The 18,717-nt window shown below is 37.5% G+C and overlaps 1 protein-coding gene across 1 annotated transcript in view; it reads left to right on the top strand.

Moving 5' to 3' along the window:
* The first annotated feature begins 907 nt into the window (after positions 1 to 907).
* DNAH11 (dynein, axonemal, heavy chain 11) overlaps positions 908 to 18,717 on the top strand; it is a 142,960-nt gene continuing 125,150 nt past the window's right edge. The window contains 20 exon segments of the mRNA XM_009879580.1: positions 908 to 1,120; positions 2,295 to 2,340; positions 2,343 to 2,617; positions 3,725 to 3,828; positions 3,830 to 3,968; positions 5,083 to 5,158; positions 5,792 to 5,961; positions 6,835 to 6,891; positions 6,893 to 6,919; positions 7,853 to 8,011; positions 9,462 to 9,584; positions 9,868 to 9,990; positions 10,391 to 10,439; positions 10,442 to 10,580; positions 10,582 to 10,612; positions 11,887 to 11,978; positions 13,190 to 13,316; positions 14,957 to 14,971; positions 14,974 to 15,108; positions 16,228 to 16,461. Coding sequence (XP_009877882.1) covers positions 908 to 1,120; positions 2,295 to 2,340; positions 2,343 to 2,617; positions 3,725 to 3,828; positions 3,830 to 3,968; positions 5,083 to 5,158; positions 5,792 to 5,961; positions 6,835 to 6,891; positions 6,893 to 6,919; positions 7,853 to 8,011; positions 9,462 to 9,584; positions 9,868 to 9,990; positions 10,391 to 10,439; positions 10,442 to 10,580; positions 10,582 to 10,612; positions 11,887 to 11,978; positions 13,190 to 13,316; positions 14,957 to 14,971; positions 14,974 to 15,108; positions 16,228 to 16,461 — 2,334 coding nt within the window.

The raw sequence follows: 18,717 nt of genomic DNA, 5'->3' as shown, positions 1-18,717 counted from the left end.
AAAAGCCCTTAAATCCCTACCCTTAAATTGCTGAATACTAATTAAAAGATGTCTCTTGTATACTTTCTTGTACTCCAGTCATCAAAAAGGTATTCTAATGCCTTTGTATCTGAGATTAAATGCGAAGTAAACAAAAAGTCATTGAGTTGATGCTTCTGAAAGGGTAAATATAAAATAAAACTGTTTCTTTCTTTCTTCTAGGTAGTGGCTTTATTGACAGAGGTGAAATATCTCTTGGTGCTGAACCAAAACAGCATTCCAGATTCTGCTTTAGCTATATATGAGAAAAGGAACAATTTTGCAAAGGTTGCTGATGGTGGGATATGTTAGCAAAGCATGTTTCGGTTTTTATTCTTTCTTCCTTCCAGTCCCTTGCAACTTGTATGAGTGTGTGTGTGTGAGCATGTACCTGGCTCTAACTGTCCTGTCGTTGAAAGGAAATATTGCATCTTTGTGGAACAGAATCCCACCTGCAGCTTACGCTTGAGCTTGCAATGCTGGCCTCAGCTGAGCATTAGATACCTGGTAGCACTGCCAGTCTGGACCTTCCAGACACTGGATCCAGTTGCCTTCCCAAAGCTTGCCTTCTACCCGGCAGTCTGGTCTGTTTTGAGATGTTCAAGGTCTACATGGTTTCCTTTTCATAGTCTGGACACCTTCCTCTAATAGCTGTTCTGCCCAGCAGAACACATGTGGGACATTAGGGGGATTTCGTCCTGTGCATGTCTTTCCCATGACCTTGAACTTGTCACTAAGCTGTACGACAGACTAATGCAGACTGCTCTGAAGGTGGAGTATCCTCTGATTGAAAAAAGAGCTGAGAACTATTGACAGCCTGCTAAAAGAAGCAGAAGAAATATCCACGTGGCAGGCGACAACCTGCTGGGACTGCATCAAACAAGTGAAAATGGCGTTGCGTGATTTGGAGCAGAGAGTTCAGCAATCAAAGGACGACATTAGATCAATCCAGGGAATTGTGAATGCTTGGATGGAACATGCCCTCTTTTTCAGGAAAGGTAAAAAAGAAACTCTATTATACCTGGATGACAAAGGAGAAAGACTCGCTAAAATACACAAAATGCTGCAAGAAGATAGCTACCAGATCCATCATCTTGTTGAGGTGATGGCCAAGTGAGCTCTGTACTTCCATGTGGTAATATTGGTGTTAAATATTTGAATATTAACACGTGGTCACCTGTATGTTTTTGTTCAATTATTTGTGTAATTGCGCAAACTACGTAAAATTTCATTAGGACTGACATTTGAAGACAAATAGGGAGAAGAGAGAACAATTTTGGCAACATTCAAAAAGAACATTAGCGCTTTTAAAAGTTGGTAGATTGGGAATGACTGGCAGGCTGCAGTCGTGATAGTGCTGCTGTCTCGTTTTTGTTACCCTGATCTATGTTGTTCCTGTGATCCCCACGGGTAAAGTGATTTATGCAGCTGGAGAAACTGTCCTGAAACACTTTTTTTGCACTAGAGATACTGTGAAATAGTTCTGATTTGAAATGTGACTATTGTTTCATTATATGTGTAATTAAAAATATACAACAGATAATTCACCAGTTTACTTATGAATGCTAAAGCCAATTATAATAGCCTTAAATATGAACTGCTGTGTTACATGACTACAAGTGACAGAATTGAAGGAATTTGAATAAGACGTGAATGCAGAAGCAGGGGTTTTTGTCTCTTTGCCCCATTTTTGCTAATTTTTTGAGGGACCTGCCTCTGTGTCTACTACAACAAATTTTTGTGTCCATTATCAATGTTAATCTTAGTGTTACCATCTGATGACTACCTTTTAGTTCAGTTTCACTCCTAATTTTATTTGTATTATTGTCTGTACTATAGATATTTATTTTAAAAGATCATAATAAGGTGGGGTTTTTTTAATATTTAGTTAACTATAACAAGGGTTGATACTGGAATGCAGAACAAAGATGCAGAAGTATTCTTACAAAATGTGGATATTCCATCAAAGTTACTGTGTTGTATAATAGTTTTCTGCCAACCCGTAGTCTTTTCAATGCAGGGATACCTTCACCCCTGCACTGAGTTTTGCTAGTGTAAATGCAATTCCAGGGAGGTTCAGGACTCTTCTGCACTGACCAAAGTAAGGTCCAGGAGCATACAAGCAATATTAGAGTGTTGTTTTGCGATATACATCAATTATATAAAACATATAAAATAATACTGAAACAAGGAGGCGTACTGAGTGAAGATATACATTAACACAACCATTTATTAAAGTACTTTTCAGTTGTTTTTTTCTTTGCTTGCTTATTTAGGGCAATTAAAAGCTTTTTCAAGCAGATTCCTCCTCAGCCTCTTGGAAGAGTATATAGAGTATATTGATGACATTGTGGTCGATGGTTTATACAACACCATAATGTGTTCTTTATACTTATTTTTTGAGAACACAGAAGAAAGTTTGAAACCGACTCCACTTTTTCAAGCACAAATTATGACAGAGATTGAATTTAAACCTTCTCTAGAGAAAGAGGCTGGTGATGGCTCTTATGATCTAGTAGATGAACTCCTGCGTGGTGTTTTCTGAACGTCTGCCCAGGTGAAAAGGGTAGCAGCACACCTGGGATGAGAACATTACCAGGTACAGCTTCTTCTCTTGTGTTGGTGTGGGAAAATAACAGAAGATTGGCGAGGAGGATTGTAAACACACTCAAGTGACTCGCACCTGGGGTGCTGGACAACACACACTAATTGTTCTTCAGCCTTGTGTGCTCGCAAGTAGAACATCTGCACTTAGATAACGTAAGCCTGGGATAGACTCAGGGACACCTTATCTAGCATACGGGAGATCACTGCCTTGTTGAAGAAGAAGATCAAAGCAGAGTGGAAAACTATGCCTGCTTGAACCCTTGAAAAACAGGCGAGAACAGCAAGTCGGAGCTCACACGCTCCGGCTAACAAGGACTTTCTCCTGCCCTGTAGTGCCTGCGTGCCCTGCTCGCCTCCCTCTGCCCAGGTGTCACTTTGGAGATTCCCCGATTTGTGAGGTATTGAGATGAAATTTGTTCTTTGTCTTTCATCCATGGTTTTGCGGTTGTTCCCGTGTCCTGCCCGAGTCAGCTCACACAGTTGGGAAATAATGAATCCAATTAATTGTAAGCTGCAAGAAGTTTATTTTTAGTTGCAGACTCATTTAATAGCATCAGTCTTCAAATCCTGAGCCTCATCTCTTTTCTCAGTTGTGCAGTTTCTAGAGGCATAGTCCCAGTAATTTCTGAAGGTTTACTGGTGCTTTCACCCAATTCTGCATCTGTGAGCAGCAGAATGAAATTGTCTGTTTTACACAAAGCTAATTTAGGTTAGCTGAGTATTTATTTCTCTGTTCCTATGCTGTGGGCTTCCACCTTGGGTGCCATGGTGAAGTCTGTAAATCTGCACATAGTGGAAACTTAATCTCTTAGACAAGTTAAGGAGTATCCACTAAACTGGTGATCAAAATGATACATAGTCCATGAAAAATTCAGCTTTGAAAAATTTGCAAAGGATATGCATTCAGTTTGGTTTCATGTGTTCATGTAACGAAATGTAAACCCAAAGTAGGAACAGCTGAGTGAATTGTAATTTTTCTTGTTCATAGATCTCTGGGGAAACGGGGTGGAATTCCAGTCTTTCATCTGCATGTAAATTTAACCAATTGGTATTAGTGTCTCACTGACTGAAATAACAAAGCTTTTCTTTTGATGCCTAGAATGATATGGACATGTTTGATCTGTCTGAAATCAGGCAGGAGATTATGGAGAGAGTGGCAAATGTTACCAACAAGGCCCTGGAGGACAGGAGATCTCTTGGTAGCGATGCATCTCTGGCTGGAGAACAGGTCTGAGTTCATGAAGCAATTCCTTCTCTGTGGTCGTGGTTTGGAATCCACAAAGATGCCTCTTACTGATGAAGTCTCTCAACAGCCTCCCACTATTAAACTGTTTAAAGAGCAGGCAAGAAAACCACTAGTCTTAGTAATTGGCTATTTAGTGCGGGGGGGAAGTTGGAGGAGCATATGCGTTTATTTCTTTGCCTTCGAACTTGATTGATTTCATTTATTTCTCTCTCTTCTGCTCTATTTGACATCTGTGAAAATCTTTATGTTCAGATAAGCAACTTTGAAGACTCAGAAATTTTTGAAAGGTGGTTCAAAATGCAAACTCACCCATGCCAGTGAATTTTCCAGTCAACAGTGGAATTTCTGTTTCTGTGTCTGTCTGGTCCAAACCAGATCAAGGGGTTGGCTGGGAAAATAAATGTAGGATTTTTGATGTATACCCTAAACTAGTCTTCTAGTTACTTTGAATTGACTTGGCTTCAGGCTTCTCTTTCTTGTACTTTCTTTTGACAGGCCAAAAAAAAAAAATCTATCAAGGTATTTTTTTGTCATCGTGATGGAACGGGTTTTTCTGAATGGTTTAGTGACTGGTTTTTCTAGAGATCTCTGGGAGGTTTGTTGAATGAGAAAGCTATTTCCAGTTCAGCTTTATATACTTGAAAATACGTTAAGTATTAAGGCAGCAGGAGTGGAGCTCTCTATTTTACTGTGTGGAAGATTCCCCAGTAATTGTGAAACAAGTTTTACGTGATCATACATAAAATAACTGAGTTCATTAGGTTCAAGTAGTTTATGATTACCAATGATCCATAAAAGTAATTATTTCACAGTTGACAAAAATTCTAGTAAAAACTGTGACACAGAGTATAGTTTGTGGTTAAATAAATCCACCACTATAATTTCCTATTTATAGGCAGATGTTGGGGTATCCTCACTGTTAATGTACAAATTTAATTGACATACTTCTGCTGTGTGTGATATTTTTCCTCCAAGGTATTTTTTTCTCTGTTAAATAGGAATTGGCTGGAAAACAGAATGTTGTTAAGAAGAGAGCTGTGTCAATAAAGAGCAAAGTAAGTCCTCTTCAGGCATCTAAGGCTGCAGTTATCAGAAGGAAATGCACTTAATCTGATGTACATTAGATTCAGTGATCAGTCTTTTTTTATCTGTGGGGTTTTTTTTTATGAGAACATGATGAGTGACAGGTGTCATTACCCGTGTTTTGTCAGGGGAAGCAGGTCGAATTCAGAGAAAGATTTACAATGGAAGCTTCCTTTCAGTTTGATGCTGAAAATGCATATTTGCTTTTTATCTTTCAGTACTAAATGTAGTGATATTTTGATGTACATATCAAAATATTTGTGGTTTGTGGGTTGGGGTGGGGTTTTTTGTTTGGTTTTTGTTTGTTTGTTTGTTTGTTTTTAAGAAGCTGTTAGAATTATAACAGTTAAATATCAAGGGCTAAATTTTAAAAGTCACCACCAAATCTAAGTTTCCCTTGTTTCTCTTCCACTGGTGCATATGCTTGCTGATAAAATAAGTTCACAATTCTTGCACATGTTCTTTATTCATGTTCTTTTAAAAAGTCACCATAATGTGCTCTTGAAAGGAGTAGTCAATAGTGGAATATTTAGTGCATCTTTTTAAAACATAGTGAAGGAACTTTGTTAGCATTTATACAACTTTAAAGTAAGGAGAAGTGATTTAATAAGTCAAGAGAATCGCCTGCAGTTTTTCTTTTTATGGTTCAAACGTAGAGTGCTTGGTATGCCTTTTGGGTGCTTTCATAGACAATGCAAATGTAGCTTTTTAACTTCTTTGCAGTAACAGCTCTCAGCTTTTCTTATATTGAATCAGGTATACAGGTTGTATACATTTCACTGCCAGGTTTAGATAAGCTTATTATACCCTATAACTGTACTTTATTGAATGCTTTTTTCCTCTTTAAGGCAAATCAAGACCTTGAGATGGTAGAAAAGGAAATATTACTAATGCAGGAATCTGCAAAACTATTTGAAGTAGCTATTCCAGACTACAAGCAAAGGAAACAATGTGGAAAAGAAGTGCAGCTGCCTAAGAGACTTTGGGATGTTAGTGTTTATATTAATGTAAGATGATCTTTTTTTAAAAGGTATTATAAAGTTAGAATATATTCTGGGTGTTATACTCTTAATTTGTTCCTAGAAGTGCTTATAGTTTTGATTTTTAAAAAAAATAAAATACTGAAGATTTTCATATTCCTTTTGTTCTTGAAATTATAGTTGCTGCATTTTACGATACCCAGAGTAAAAATATCCCTGTGTTCTCAAGTTAACTGATTTCAAGATAATCCCAAAGTGAAACAACAGTTGTAGTTTCCTTTTGAGCTTTTTTTAATACCAGTAACTACCTTGAATAACTAAAATAATTGAGTAAAAATTCAGAAAGCCAGAAAATTCCACTTCAGAACTGAGGATTGTACTCTGGAAAGCTGTAGATGGCTGGAAGCAAGAGTCCAGGAAAGTCAGTGTGCAGACTTGTATGGGAAATCAGCCTTGTAAAGTTCTGTTTACCTGAAGAAGGTGTTTTTGGTAGGCAAGGTTAAAAATATATGTGCTAGATTTTCTTTCCGTTATTGTTTGCCTAGCAGTTGTTTTGCCAGGAGGGTGTGGAGGGCAGTTTCCCCCACGTCTCCCAGGTGCATCTGTATATTATCAGTGGGTATAGGTGTGTGTTTAATAGCGCAAGAATGGTATGTATGTGTACCTCTCAGAAACGGAAGTATTGAAACTGTTTAAATGCTTGGCTTTTGGGTTGAATTTTGAGCAGATAGATTATTTTGTATGCTTTCCAGGTAGTGGTGGTGGAGGGTTGGAAAAAAATAAGGTCCAGGAGCTATTGCGGTGTGATGGGCTTTCCCCTGCATCCATTCATCTGTTATATAGCAGAAGCTTGTCTTTACCAAATGTTGTTGACACTTTTATCTGTACGTTCTGTTTCAGAGCAGCATTGATGATCGGGCTAAAACCCAGTGGAGACAGATTAATGTGGAACAGATGGGATGTGGAGCTCAGAAGGTTTGTCAAGGCAGGATCCATAGCTGTCTCTTTCTGCAATTTATCTGTCTCAGTGCCACCCCTTCCTCACTCTTCCCACCCTCTATGACGTTTCAGTGGATTTGTTACTCGTGTCCAAACTGAATGTACTGGAACATGGGTTGTTTTGGGGGCTTTTCTTTAAAACTTTACTCTTCAGGGTAAGTTTCCAGTCCCTGTGGACGTACGTGGTCAAACCGTGCTGTCACTGATCTGAATTGAGGCAGTATGTGAAAGAATAAAGAAGGTGGGGTTTTATGACAGAAGAAAGTCATTATTTTTAGAGACGGGTGGAATTTGCAGGGATTTATCTGCTCTGCTCTTAGACATAGCTCTAGAGTGTTGGGAGTTGCAGCAAAGATGCTCATTTTTAAAGGGAGGGCACTTCCTTTGCTTGAAGTATACGCAGCGTTTTGTTGATGGTAGCCCTGCAGAAGACAGTTCCAAAGGGACAAGGGAAGTATGAAGCAAAAGTAGCAGCAAAGGCCCCCAGACTATAGGCAGTCTCCCTTACCCTTCTGAATGGTGGCTTTAAATGTATTAAATTTATGAATACTTTTATCTGCAGTGAAATAATTAATAATAAAACTAGACTTTAATCGTCAGGGCTGTGGTAAAGTAAATGGCTCAGGTCCAACTGTAATCACAGAATCACTGTGTAAATGCAGTGTTAATACACTTACATTACTTAAAGTGCCATACTGGAAAGTACATTTCCAGAGCCTTTGCTTTATCTGCCACGTAAACCAATGACCCTAATAAAATCTTTCCTAGACTTGTGCCAACTACAGCTCTCCCACACATGCACATGTGAAACAGGAAAATAGAGTTTTCTGACAAACCTCCTAAATGTTTCTTAAAGTTATCAACAAGGTGGCTGGTCATGGCAAGTAATTATTACAATTATTTTAATCCTATTCCTTAGGAAATGCAGTCTTTGGATAAAAAAGTTCGCTCCTGGGACGTATATAGGGACTTGGAGTTAAAGATGAAGAATCTGATGTCATTGCTGAGAACAATATTGGAGTTGTCAAATCCTGCAGTCAGAGAAAGACGCTGGTACCAGGTCATGGAGGTGACAAGAGTAAGTATTCAGCCAAAGAAACCCCAGTGATGGTCTTTTATGCTCTACCTATAAATGCAGCAGTACCATCAGGCGTGTTGTAGAGCCACTGCTGCCAACTATTCAACGTGTAAGTGGAGCGGAGGTTTAGGTTTCAGACAAAGGTATCTTGTGGGTTGAGAAGTAAATTTGTGGTCTCTGCTCAGACAAAAGGACCCAAATGTCTGAAGGCAGACCTGGCTTGCTAAATGACAGGGTTCTTCCATACCTGGCTGTCTCCCTGCGGAGCCTGAAAATAGCACTAAGCTTGAAAGGTTCTCTGTCTTGTCTGGGTTGGGAGAATACTTCCCAGTAATAATTTCTATCAAATATTTATAAGAAAAACAAGCAATGTGGCTAGATACATTCCTGGATAGCAAAAGAGAATGTTTCTTAATAGTGAACAGACGAAATGATGGGCAGAGGGAAATGGGTAAGGAAAGAAAGGCCACCTGAAATATCAGCCTAGTAGTAATTTTTTTAAAAAAAATAGTACACAGGGAGACTGCTGACCTGACAATAGTTTAAAAAAAAAAAGTATGGTGTCAGAAGGGGGAGAGATGTATATGTTTTACCCAACTGTTGATCATATAGCTGGAAAACCAAAGAAGGTCATATGAACAACAACAACAAAAAAGTAGTTATTTTAATTTCTCAAAGAGAATCCCAGTGGTTTGGTTCCTAGTGTATAACATGGACCAGTTGTTGGTTTTAAAAATTTGAATAAATTTTTTTTTAACCATTCTGGAAAAAAAATTGAAGTTCAATTTTCAGTCATTTTTAAAATGAAGAAAACTGATATGCTGAAAGAAAAACACAGGAGAGTGAGCATAATAGAATGTTTCTAGTCTATTCTAATATACCAGCCATTTTTCACATACAGTTTTAATAAAAGCATCTTTTAAATTATTGTTAATGCAGAAAGGTCCTAAACAGACCTAGCACAAAACTTTTGTAATTTTTTTAACAAAAAATAAAAAAGTTATCAACTGTTGTCTTTTCAAAACCAAGCCTTGATTAAAATTTTAATTTTTTTTTTTAATTTATGCTTTACAAAGCTGTAACAAAATATGGTAAATAACCCCACCGCTCCCCAAAATTTGTAGTGTGCAAATACTGTTTCTGTAGCTTACATCAATTTCAATGGCAGCTGTGTAAATAAACATGCCTTTTAGTGTTATGATGCACAATATGTCACAGTACAAGATGAATCAACGAAAACCAGTAACAGCATCAAGAAATATTTCATCTAGGCAGATCAAGTTTACAGTTCTGGTGCAAACCTGAAAGTATATCCAGTATCTAGAGTTTTCTAGTGAATAATTTCATTGTTTTTAACTTGGATTCCATTTGAACAGTTTGTTGTATGCTTGTGTCTGATTTTTCTTATTCATTTACTTATTTAGCTCTCTGCTGTCTCTTTGCTTTATAGGTCAGGCTTTTACTAGCGGAAGATGCTACCTTGACAGACCCTCTGGGACTCCAGCTTCATAAAGTAGAAGATGAAGTCCAAAGTATAGTTGACAATGCTGTGAAAGAGTTGGGTACTGAAAAGGTGAGAAGTGGCTGGGCTGTTTTTTCCTTCTGTTTTTGCAAAATAGTATGTAACAAGCTATTTGTTTGATGAAGTTTTGTTTCAAGAAATTAATTATAGAAGTGAATATTTTCCTGTGACTTACCTAGGGAGCAAAATTCACAGCCTAGTGAAACTCACTTGTTGTCTGTGGTATAGTTTACCATCACGGTGAATTAAATGTAATTTAATTAAAAGCTCTTAACTCAAAATATGAAATGTGATATGTGTAGGAAGATGTTATTACCACTCTTCTTGTTCCCAGATTTTGGCAGGAATCAGCCAAACATGGGCTGCCATGGAATTTTCTTACAAAGAGCATCACAGGAATGGATCTCCTTTAATAAAGTCAGGTGAACAGCGGCTTGAAACTTTAGATAACAATCAAGTAAGGATTTTATTAATAGAAATACTATTAGTATATCAATATTGTTCACTCCCTTAATACACTTGGGTAGTTAACACTTTTTTCCTGAATCTTTATTGCAGAGTTATGTTTTCTCCAGATGTTAGTCCTGGGAAATTATATGCATGATATGTAACTGTACATACTCTAAAAATATTCCTGCCTCCATGTAGGAGTTTACAAAATTACAGCTTTCTAAGCTTATACTTTCTTAGATTTATTTTTTTTAAATCATTTAATAATATGCTGTCCATTTGCAGTGTTTAAAGATGTCTTCTGATATGATATGCGATAATAACAAGTTACGGGAGAATTTGTTAAACTCTTATTAGCTCTAGTTCCTCTGTTTGATAAATTATTTTGATTAGTGAAGTTTTTCTAGGTTCAGCTGCAAATGATTCTGAAAAGTAAATAGGTGGCATATTTCACTAAGGAGTGAAAGGTTGGCAAAATAATTTAAACATGGCATATTCTGTCATTTCCATTTGGATGGAAGTTCAATGCACATGGTCTCATCTAGAAAGTATTTTTGCTGGCTCTGAAGATATCAGAAGCCAGATACCTGAAGATGCAGAGATTTGATGAAATCAGTAGAAAATTCAAAGCTAGTAGAGTTAGTGTTTTATGTCCATTTATATCTTGCATTTGAATTATTTAGAGTGGGTAATTAAGTATATTTTTTAAATAATACCATATTGACAATTTAGTTTGAGTCTTTCTTTGATAAGCTTGTTTCTAACCCACTGGATTAACGTTATTACAAGAATCTTGGTCTTACTTGGGAGAATATCAGAAGTGGATTTTGCATTCTTTATAATTAAAATTTAATTAATTATTTGCCTTGTTTTCCTTTTGTGTGGACTGGCAACTGCTGGTTGATGCATTGCCACAAAACATGATTTCTTATAAAGTTCTGCAGGTCATGACTTTAAGATCTTCTTTTGTTTGCGCTTAGTTAGCTTTTTAACCTCCTGGAGTCACATAGAAATACAATACTTCTGAGTTACAGAAATCTTGCCGTATCATTTAGGACAGTGACAGCTGAAATACAAGTTTATGGTCCCTTACTTATTATTGGCCAAAGTTAATTACAGCAATCAATGTAAACATTTGATCTTGCACAAAATATCATGTCTTAATTGTTCGTTCTGACCAAAAAAAGTCACTGAACCCTTGCTTAGTAAAGAGGATGACTTGTGTGTGATCAATATATTTATAATTCAATCCATGTATGCAAGGGAAAGTTCTCATTGTGTACAGTTCTGAAAAGCTAAGGTATGATAATGTTCTATAAGGAGGTTCTACGTTTAAAATTTCTAAGAAAACTCTAATTGGTTTAAGTCTGCAATTTAAACAATGTGGGCAGCACCATGTCTAAATATATGCCCCAAAAAGATAATATCTATATTCACACCTTTGTATGAGTTGAGAACCCTGTTAAGAATGATGAAATTATTCATGATGCTTAACATGCACGAGTTTCTTCATGGTCCATGTTGAAAAAGGAATTAGGCTTGCACACATGAGCAGAATTATTGTACAAGTTTATGCTTCTCTTACGATCTGTCATTTTTATCTTCTTAGAAGAGATCTAATAGTATAATTAGTGGTATTTGCTTTCCTCCAGTGCAGTTCTATCTGTTCATTTTACATTTCCTTCATGTTCAGTCTAAACACTGTCAAAATAGGTGTTTGTGGATTTTTTTTTTTTCATTTGCTGTTTAAGAAATAGAACCTAAAAGCACACTGATGAGGTGCTTTCTTGCAGCTCTCTTCCCCGGTGCTTTCCTTGTCCCAGTATAACAAACGGTATGAAATAGAAAAAAAATCTGAGGGGAATTCCACATGTTGCAATAACTTCCTTGCACTTCTGTACAGTGGTTGGTGAGTGACAGAGCAAACATAAAAAATGTGATGGAAGGTGCAACCAAGCCAAAGCTGTATGGAAAATCTGAAGCTTTGCAGCACAGGTAAAATTTCCAGTATGATTGTTAATTGTTCTAAAGTGTAATTCTGGAACAGTCAGGAAATGAGAGCTGTAAAGTCACATTTCCTTTTTGTATAGGCATGAGATGATCTGATGATAATATTTTTGTCATTTGTTTCTATTTGACATATTGGACTTTCAGTGCTTTTTATATGGTCGGTTATGTTTGAGGCGTTGGTTCATTATTAATGAATTACATGATGTGAAAATTGTCAAAGGTCTTAAAAATATCTTCAGTTTGGATCAAATTCATTTCCTCCCCATCCACAACCTGGGAGCTGGGTGTCTTCCTTTCAGACTTAGAAAAGGAGATAGGGAATTGTGTACAGCAAAGGTACCTCCTTCAACACACTTAAAGGTCTGCCGTGAACTTCCAACTGACATTCACTCTTCTTGCCTGTAGGGACAGCGACGTTTGGAGTCACAGCCTGTTTCTCCTTGCAGAAAAAGGTTGTAGGAAGTTTAAAAAGAAATAAAAAAAACAAAACCAAACAATAAAAAAACCCACCCAAAACAGCCCACAAACCCGTTTTTTGCTATGTCACTTTTGTTATGAGAGATACCAAGCTAATAGCTGAAGTGCATCAAACACACATAAATAAATGTGGGGCTTTTTTTCTTCTCCAGATAGGCATGTAATTGAGTATTTTGACTCTTAATACTTTTTGTGTCAATAACAAACATGAAAACACATGATGGTGTCATTCATACATAAAAGAAAACGTGTGCATCTTAAGAGAAGTGGTTACCTTTCTCCACTATTAGTCTGGTTCTTAGCTTTTGGGTTGGGTTTTTTTGTTATTTATTTTTTTATCTGCAAATAAGTGCCCTGTCAAGTAAGAAATTTTTGTTCTTGTCCCTTACTTTCTAAGGCTGGACTCTGGAAGGTTGAAGGGGAGTTTCTGCTTAGCCAAACGTATCTTTTCAGGGACTTTTCTGGCACAAGTCCTCTTGGGTTCCTTGGTCGGAATGAATAAAAAGAGCACGTTCTGTTTCAGTTTCTAGAAAGGAAACGTGTAAGGTTTCTCACCTTCTTTGTTCCTTACAGCTGTATTCATTGTTACCACTTTAAATTAAAAGTGGATTGTATTGTTCTGTTTTACTGTTTGGTCTGATTTCTTCTCTAACTGGGAGGTAATTCTTGGTGTTAGGGTGATTAAATGCATGTGTCATTAAAGTCTGTCTTCTTTTCAGACTTTCTCTTTGTGAAAAAGCTCTGGCTGAATATTTAGAAACCAAGTGCATTGCTTTTCCTCATTTCTGTTTTGTTTCTTCAGCAGACTTGCTAGACATCCTTTCAAAAGGAACACAGCCCAAACAGGTGAACCTCCTTGCATGGTATTGTACTTCATTTTGTCTACAGAAAAACAAGTTTTCCAGCTAGCCATGTGAGTAGTAGTAGTAGTAGTACATGATAGTAGCGTAGAACTGCACCTTTGTTTCTGAGTGTTAATTTACTTTACAAATAGGAACACTTTGTGTAAGGAAGGTAGTAAACATTTTTCCCCCAGCTAGGACAAGTACAAGGTGTTCAGCAAGGAGAGGTGAAACCATCATTCTGAGAAGTGTTACAAATCCTGTGCTGTCTTGCTGGAAAGTTAGCCGTGTGCAATTTGCATTTATTTGGATTTGGGGATTGTAGGTTTGCAGGAATTAGAAAGCGAAAAGGTCAATGAGATCATCAAATCTATTCTCTTTGTGGCATGGATTGATCAAATTTCAGGCAGGCTATGCGTGGTGATGATAAGTAAGACTGAAAGGTCTATAGTCTCTGTTAGGCTGTTACTGACTGAGCTGCTGACCATTGTACGAGGAATGTTGTTGTAGCTGTCCTTCTGTTTTCCTCCCTTGAATAATAATCTGCTAGGTTTTGTGACACTTTGAGACCAATTTGTATAAAAATGCAGGCACTTTGACGTATTTCAGAAGCTTTATACTATGTTATCTACATGCCAGATGATACTCCTGGCCTCAGTGACTATCCTGCCAGGGCCATTAATTCTCTGAGTGCTACAGTTATTGGTGTGTCTCAGGTGAAGCCTTTTTAGATGTGATGTGACATGTAGCAGGAGAACTGATACTTTCCAAGAGGATGAAGGGCTTGTGAGGCTTGAGCACTGCCTTTTCAGAGATGATGACAGAGTCTCGTAGCTTCTTCACAGAACTAAATCTCAGTGAGTTGTTTCATCCATGCATTGCTCTATGCCACATGTAAGAAGAGCGACCAAACAATTCTTCCCTTCTGGTTGTCAAGCGTAGAGTGTGCTGAAGACGGTAATCTTCAACCCCCATGGTCTTTGGAGAGGTGTGTAGTTACACAAGGCATTTACACCTGAATCGACAATTTGTGAAATAAGCACTAGCCATAATAAATCACAATTTCAAGACTTCTCAGTTTTATATTGAGACATCTTTGTCCTTCAGACTCTTCTGATAACTGACAATAATTAACTCTAGCCACTACTTTAGCTGTGACCATTTTCCCCCCAGCTTTTCCCATAAAAATCTCCTGTGTAGTGATCGTGCGACAGTCAGATAACATCGCCTTGTCAGTTTGCACCACCAGGGAAATCAGAAGTACTCTTATTATTTGTTCAGTTGGCACAAGTGTTCTAATACGGTGGAAAAAACTGGGTTTTAATTTTTTTATTGTCTTTAAAACTTAAGAATGAAATGTTGATTAATCACCTGGTGATTCAGTGCATCTTACCTGCTAAGGTCAATGGAAGACTATGTGCTGACAGCATTAGAGTAAGAAACACAGTAGTAAGATTAGTGCAAAGACTTCATGTTACCCAGTTAGTTGCTAAAAACTGTGTTGAATTTTGCCGAACCACAAAATCTTACTGTGTATAACAAATGGTACTCATCCACTTTAATAGAAAAATGCCGTAAAGTAGTGTGATTGACACAAATCAAAAGTAAATGGTTTTCTTATATGTCTGGTATTTTGGGGTGCAGGTGACCCATCACATCCTATCAAACTTTTTGACAACATTGCTGATGTTAATTTTCAAGACAACGTAGAGGAATCTGTGAATATTGCCCTTGAGATGTACAGCAGAGGGGAGGAGCGTGTTGCCTTCTACGAAGGGTGTGGATGCAGTGGTCAGGTATGCTGAGTTATGTGAAATTTCCTTCACAGATTTTGCCCTGTTTGGGATGTAGTTTAAATAGACACTTTCAATGGCATGAAATACTGCTTTTTAAAATGTAAATTTAGAAAAAAAAATAATAATAAAAATGCCTTTGAACCATTTTTCCAAATTTCAAAACATTTTGTGGCCCAAAACTGTGTAATAAACTAATAATTTAATAAATTTTCTAGCTACCCCTTGTATGTAAGTTGGTTTTTCTAAGTGTAGCGAGTTAAGTCTTAAAGAGCAATGAAAAAAAAAAATGTACTAAAACCCATAGAACTGATGAAGCCTATGGTTGAATGTTGCATTTCTCATACTTCCTCTCTTCTGCTCTTCTATTTCATCTTCCATTATACTTTCAGATCCCTTCCTCTCTTATCCTTTAGCACACGCCTCTCCAGACCTCCAGCTCTCTCCCATGTCCCCTATCAGCCGAACAGGGTTTTAGCTGGTTTTGAACCTCGTATTTGCTAATTGGCCAGCCAGTATGCGTGCTAACTGGGTAGTGGTAGGCCAGAAAGAACACATCAGCAGCTTCTGAGACAATAACTTATTGTTCTCAGAACAGCGCTGAATGGATAAGCATTCACATTGCATAAAATCAATGTTGCATGTGGTTCTAATGATTGATTGCCTCAGCAGGGAGGCCCCAGACTGAATGGGCAAATATATGCAGCTTGCCTCTTGGAGATAGTTTCTGCAAGATACGGCTACATTTGAGTGCATAGAGACATAGGAAAGACTGTGTTGTCTGTGTTTGTTGTTCTGCAGACACAGGGTAAAACTTCAGACTTTCGTATTTGGAGCTCTAAGACAGTATGTCTGTGTGTTTAAGTCAAATGGATATGTAAACCAAATGGATATGTAAACCAAACCAATGTCTGGTATCTCAGTAATTGGGAAGGGCTCCTCTGAACTAAATCCTACTGAAGAGGCAGTAGGAGAGAGAAAATGGAAGGAAAAAAACCCACAAACCACTCTCAGTTCAAGTTTGTAAATCTTTGTAAAGATTAATGAGATGAGCTTCCTATATTGGTACCATTTCTGTTACATGCATAAATTTATGCATGTTTGGGTTTTTTGCTCCAAAAGGTAGAGTCTTGGTTGCAACACCCTGAGGAAACTGTACACCAAACAGTGCATCTCCACATCATGGAGACGATACCGGCCTATGAGGGGAAGCAGAGAGAACAGTGGGGTTTTGACTACCCAGCCCAGGTTGCACTTAATGGTTCACAAATCTGGTGGGTTTCAGATGTTGCAATGGCATTCGGCAGGCTAGAAGAGGGCTTGGCATCAGCCCTGAAGGATTGCCGCAAGAAGTGGGTATGGATATCTTCTTTTTGTTTAATGCAGTGAAAATAAGTACAGAGTGAGAATGGTCTCATAAAAAGAGATGAGTGGCATATCTAGTAATTTTAGTCCTGTAGTAAATTAGCTGCTATCAGCACCTAATGAAAAAAATAATACAACTTTTGCTTCCATTTCTGTTTTCTCGTGGGCATTGTTATCACATCTTAATTACTGGGGTTTCTGTAGGTTTATTCGGAACTGAGATGAAAGGTAAAAGCAAAGATACTGCCAAACATCAACCATGATGGTATGACAAGAACAGAGTATGCAACCAGTACATATAAAAATTCCAAATGCCTGTATTTCTGTAAGGAAGCCAAAACTGTTTGTTTTATTTGTGTCAAACCAAACAGTTTACTTCTAGTATTTTTTGTTTTAGTCCCACTTCAGAAGGGTACCTTCTGTAGTTTGACCTTTTTTTTTTTTTTCTTCACCCTTGGTTGCCTCCAGCTTCTTTTGAATGTTTCTGTTCTAGTGTGAGTATTGCTGCTCTTTGTGAAAACTTTAAGTAGTTTTGGTTTTCTTTTCCAACCTAGAAAATCTGCCGAAGGGAAATATGAAATAGGAAGGAGACTTCTAAGGAGGGGGGGGAAATCTGATAGAGGTGGATAAAGATTAATCTTTGTTTTCCGTTTCTCATAATACAAGACCTTTAATAGGCACTACCTGAAGCCATTAAGTAACAGACTTTAAACAAAAGAAGTACTTTCACACAGTGTACAGTTTAAAATATGGAACTTTTGGCTACAGAATGATTGAAGTGTAACAAAATAAAGTCAAATGAAGGGTTAGCCAAATATCAGTCGAGTTCATTACTGTTAAATATAATGATAAAATAGGCGGTGTGGTTTTGAGGGTTTGGTTTTGTTGGGTTGTTGAGTTTGGGTTTTTTTTTGCTCAGTGGATTCTGGCTGATGTGTCTGTGCCAAATTGTGCCATACATTCCCAGGATATCCATCTCCTGGACTCGTTTTTTACATGCCTTTTGTTGGTTTTGGGGTTTTTGTTGTTGTTTTTTTTTTTTTTAAAGAAAAAAAATCTCTGCTAGCTTCTGTGAAAAGCAGAGACGGATCCATGACGAAGCTCCATGTGACCCAGGCAGGCTGTGTTTCTATGGTCACTTTGCAAGCAGAGCAGACCACTGTCTTATGCTGTTGCTGCTTCCCGATGGCGTAACCTGGTGGGGACTTTGGACTGATTCTGCTGTAAAAGGATGGACTAGGAAAGATCATCTGGACTTCTCTGCAGATGGAAGCTCACTGCCGTAAAGAGGTGGAGCGTTGGGTGCGTTTAGAGGAAGGTGCCAGAAATATTTCAGTATGCCTGACAATTCCATTCAAAACGTTGCTATTGATGGTATGATACAAAAAAATACGAAGCCTGGTGAAATTACCTGCTGGTTATATTTTTGTTGTAATCATTTTCAAAATCTATTAGGGCATAGACAATGATTCTCAAACAACTTGTTTGCATGGAGTATTACATTCTAGGGCTTTAACTCTGTCTTAGTAAAAACAGCTCCAGTAGGTGTTTTTGTCTATTATATAAAAATAATAGAGAAAGTGTAGTGTTTGAGTTCTTACTAATTCACTGCCCATTTTTAAGCTGGAGTTTTAAAACATGTACAAGCATAGTTCTGTCTCACACTAGCTAACCAATAAACTATATCTTTCTATTAAAGTTAGTTATATTTGCCTCCTTAAAATTGCATGCACTAGCTGTCTACACCTTTCTTTCCTATTGAAACCTGAAAAATTCCATAGGGTGTTTCTACTATATAACTCTGTATAATAAATTCATATCATATTTTGTAATCTTCCCTTCGTTACTTCGCCTGTTTTTAAAATGTCATCTTTCCTAAGGTGTATTTTCAAACAGTTTGGCAATAAATGTTCTCAAGCAGTTAGTTCCACAAGTTTTGTGGAGTCTGTTGCATATCTCTATGGAGATAGTAACCTCAAAATTTACCAATTCAACCTCATGTAAATCTCTTCCTCCTTCCATTCTTCCTACCCTGCCTTGGCCACGTTCGGTATTTGTGGATTGTCATTGTCTTGGAGGCAATTGAAATGTTTGTTTAAACCAGGATTTATTCTGGCACCTGAGGTTTAATATCAGTACATTTGTACGTACAAGCTAGTTTTTGTTGTGATTTAATTCATGGTGTAGGCAGATCTAATTTCGAGTAGCAATAACAGTAGACGATACTGGGTTCCATCTGATCTTAGA

Source organism: Charadrius vociferus, unplaced genomic scaffold, assembly GCF_000708025.1.
Source record: "Charadrius vociferus isolate BGI_N301 unplaced genomic scaffold, ASM70802v2 scaffold262, whole genome shotgun sequence".
Classification (NCBI taxonomy): Eukaryota; Metazoa; Chordata; class Aves; order Charadriiformes; family Charadriidae; genus Charadrius; species Charadrius vociferus.
This window is presented reverse-complemented; position numbering and strand designations above follow the sequence as displayed.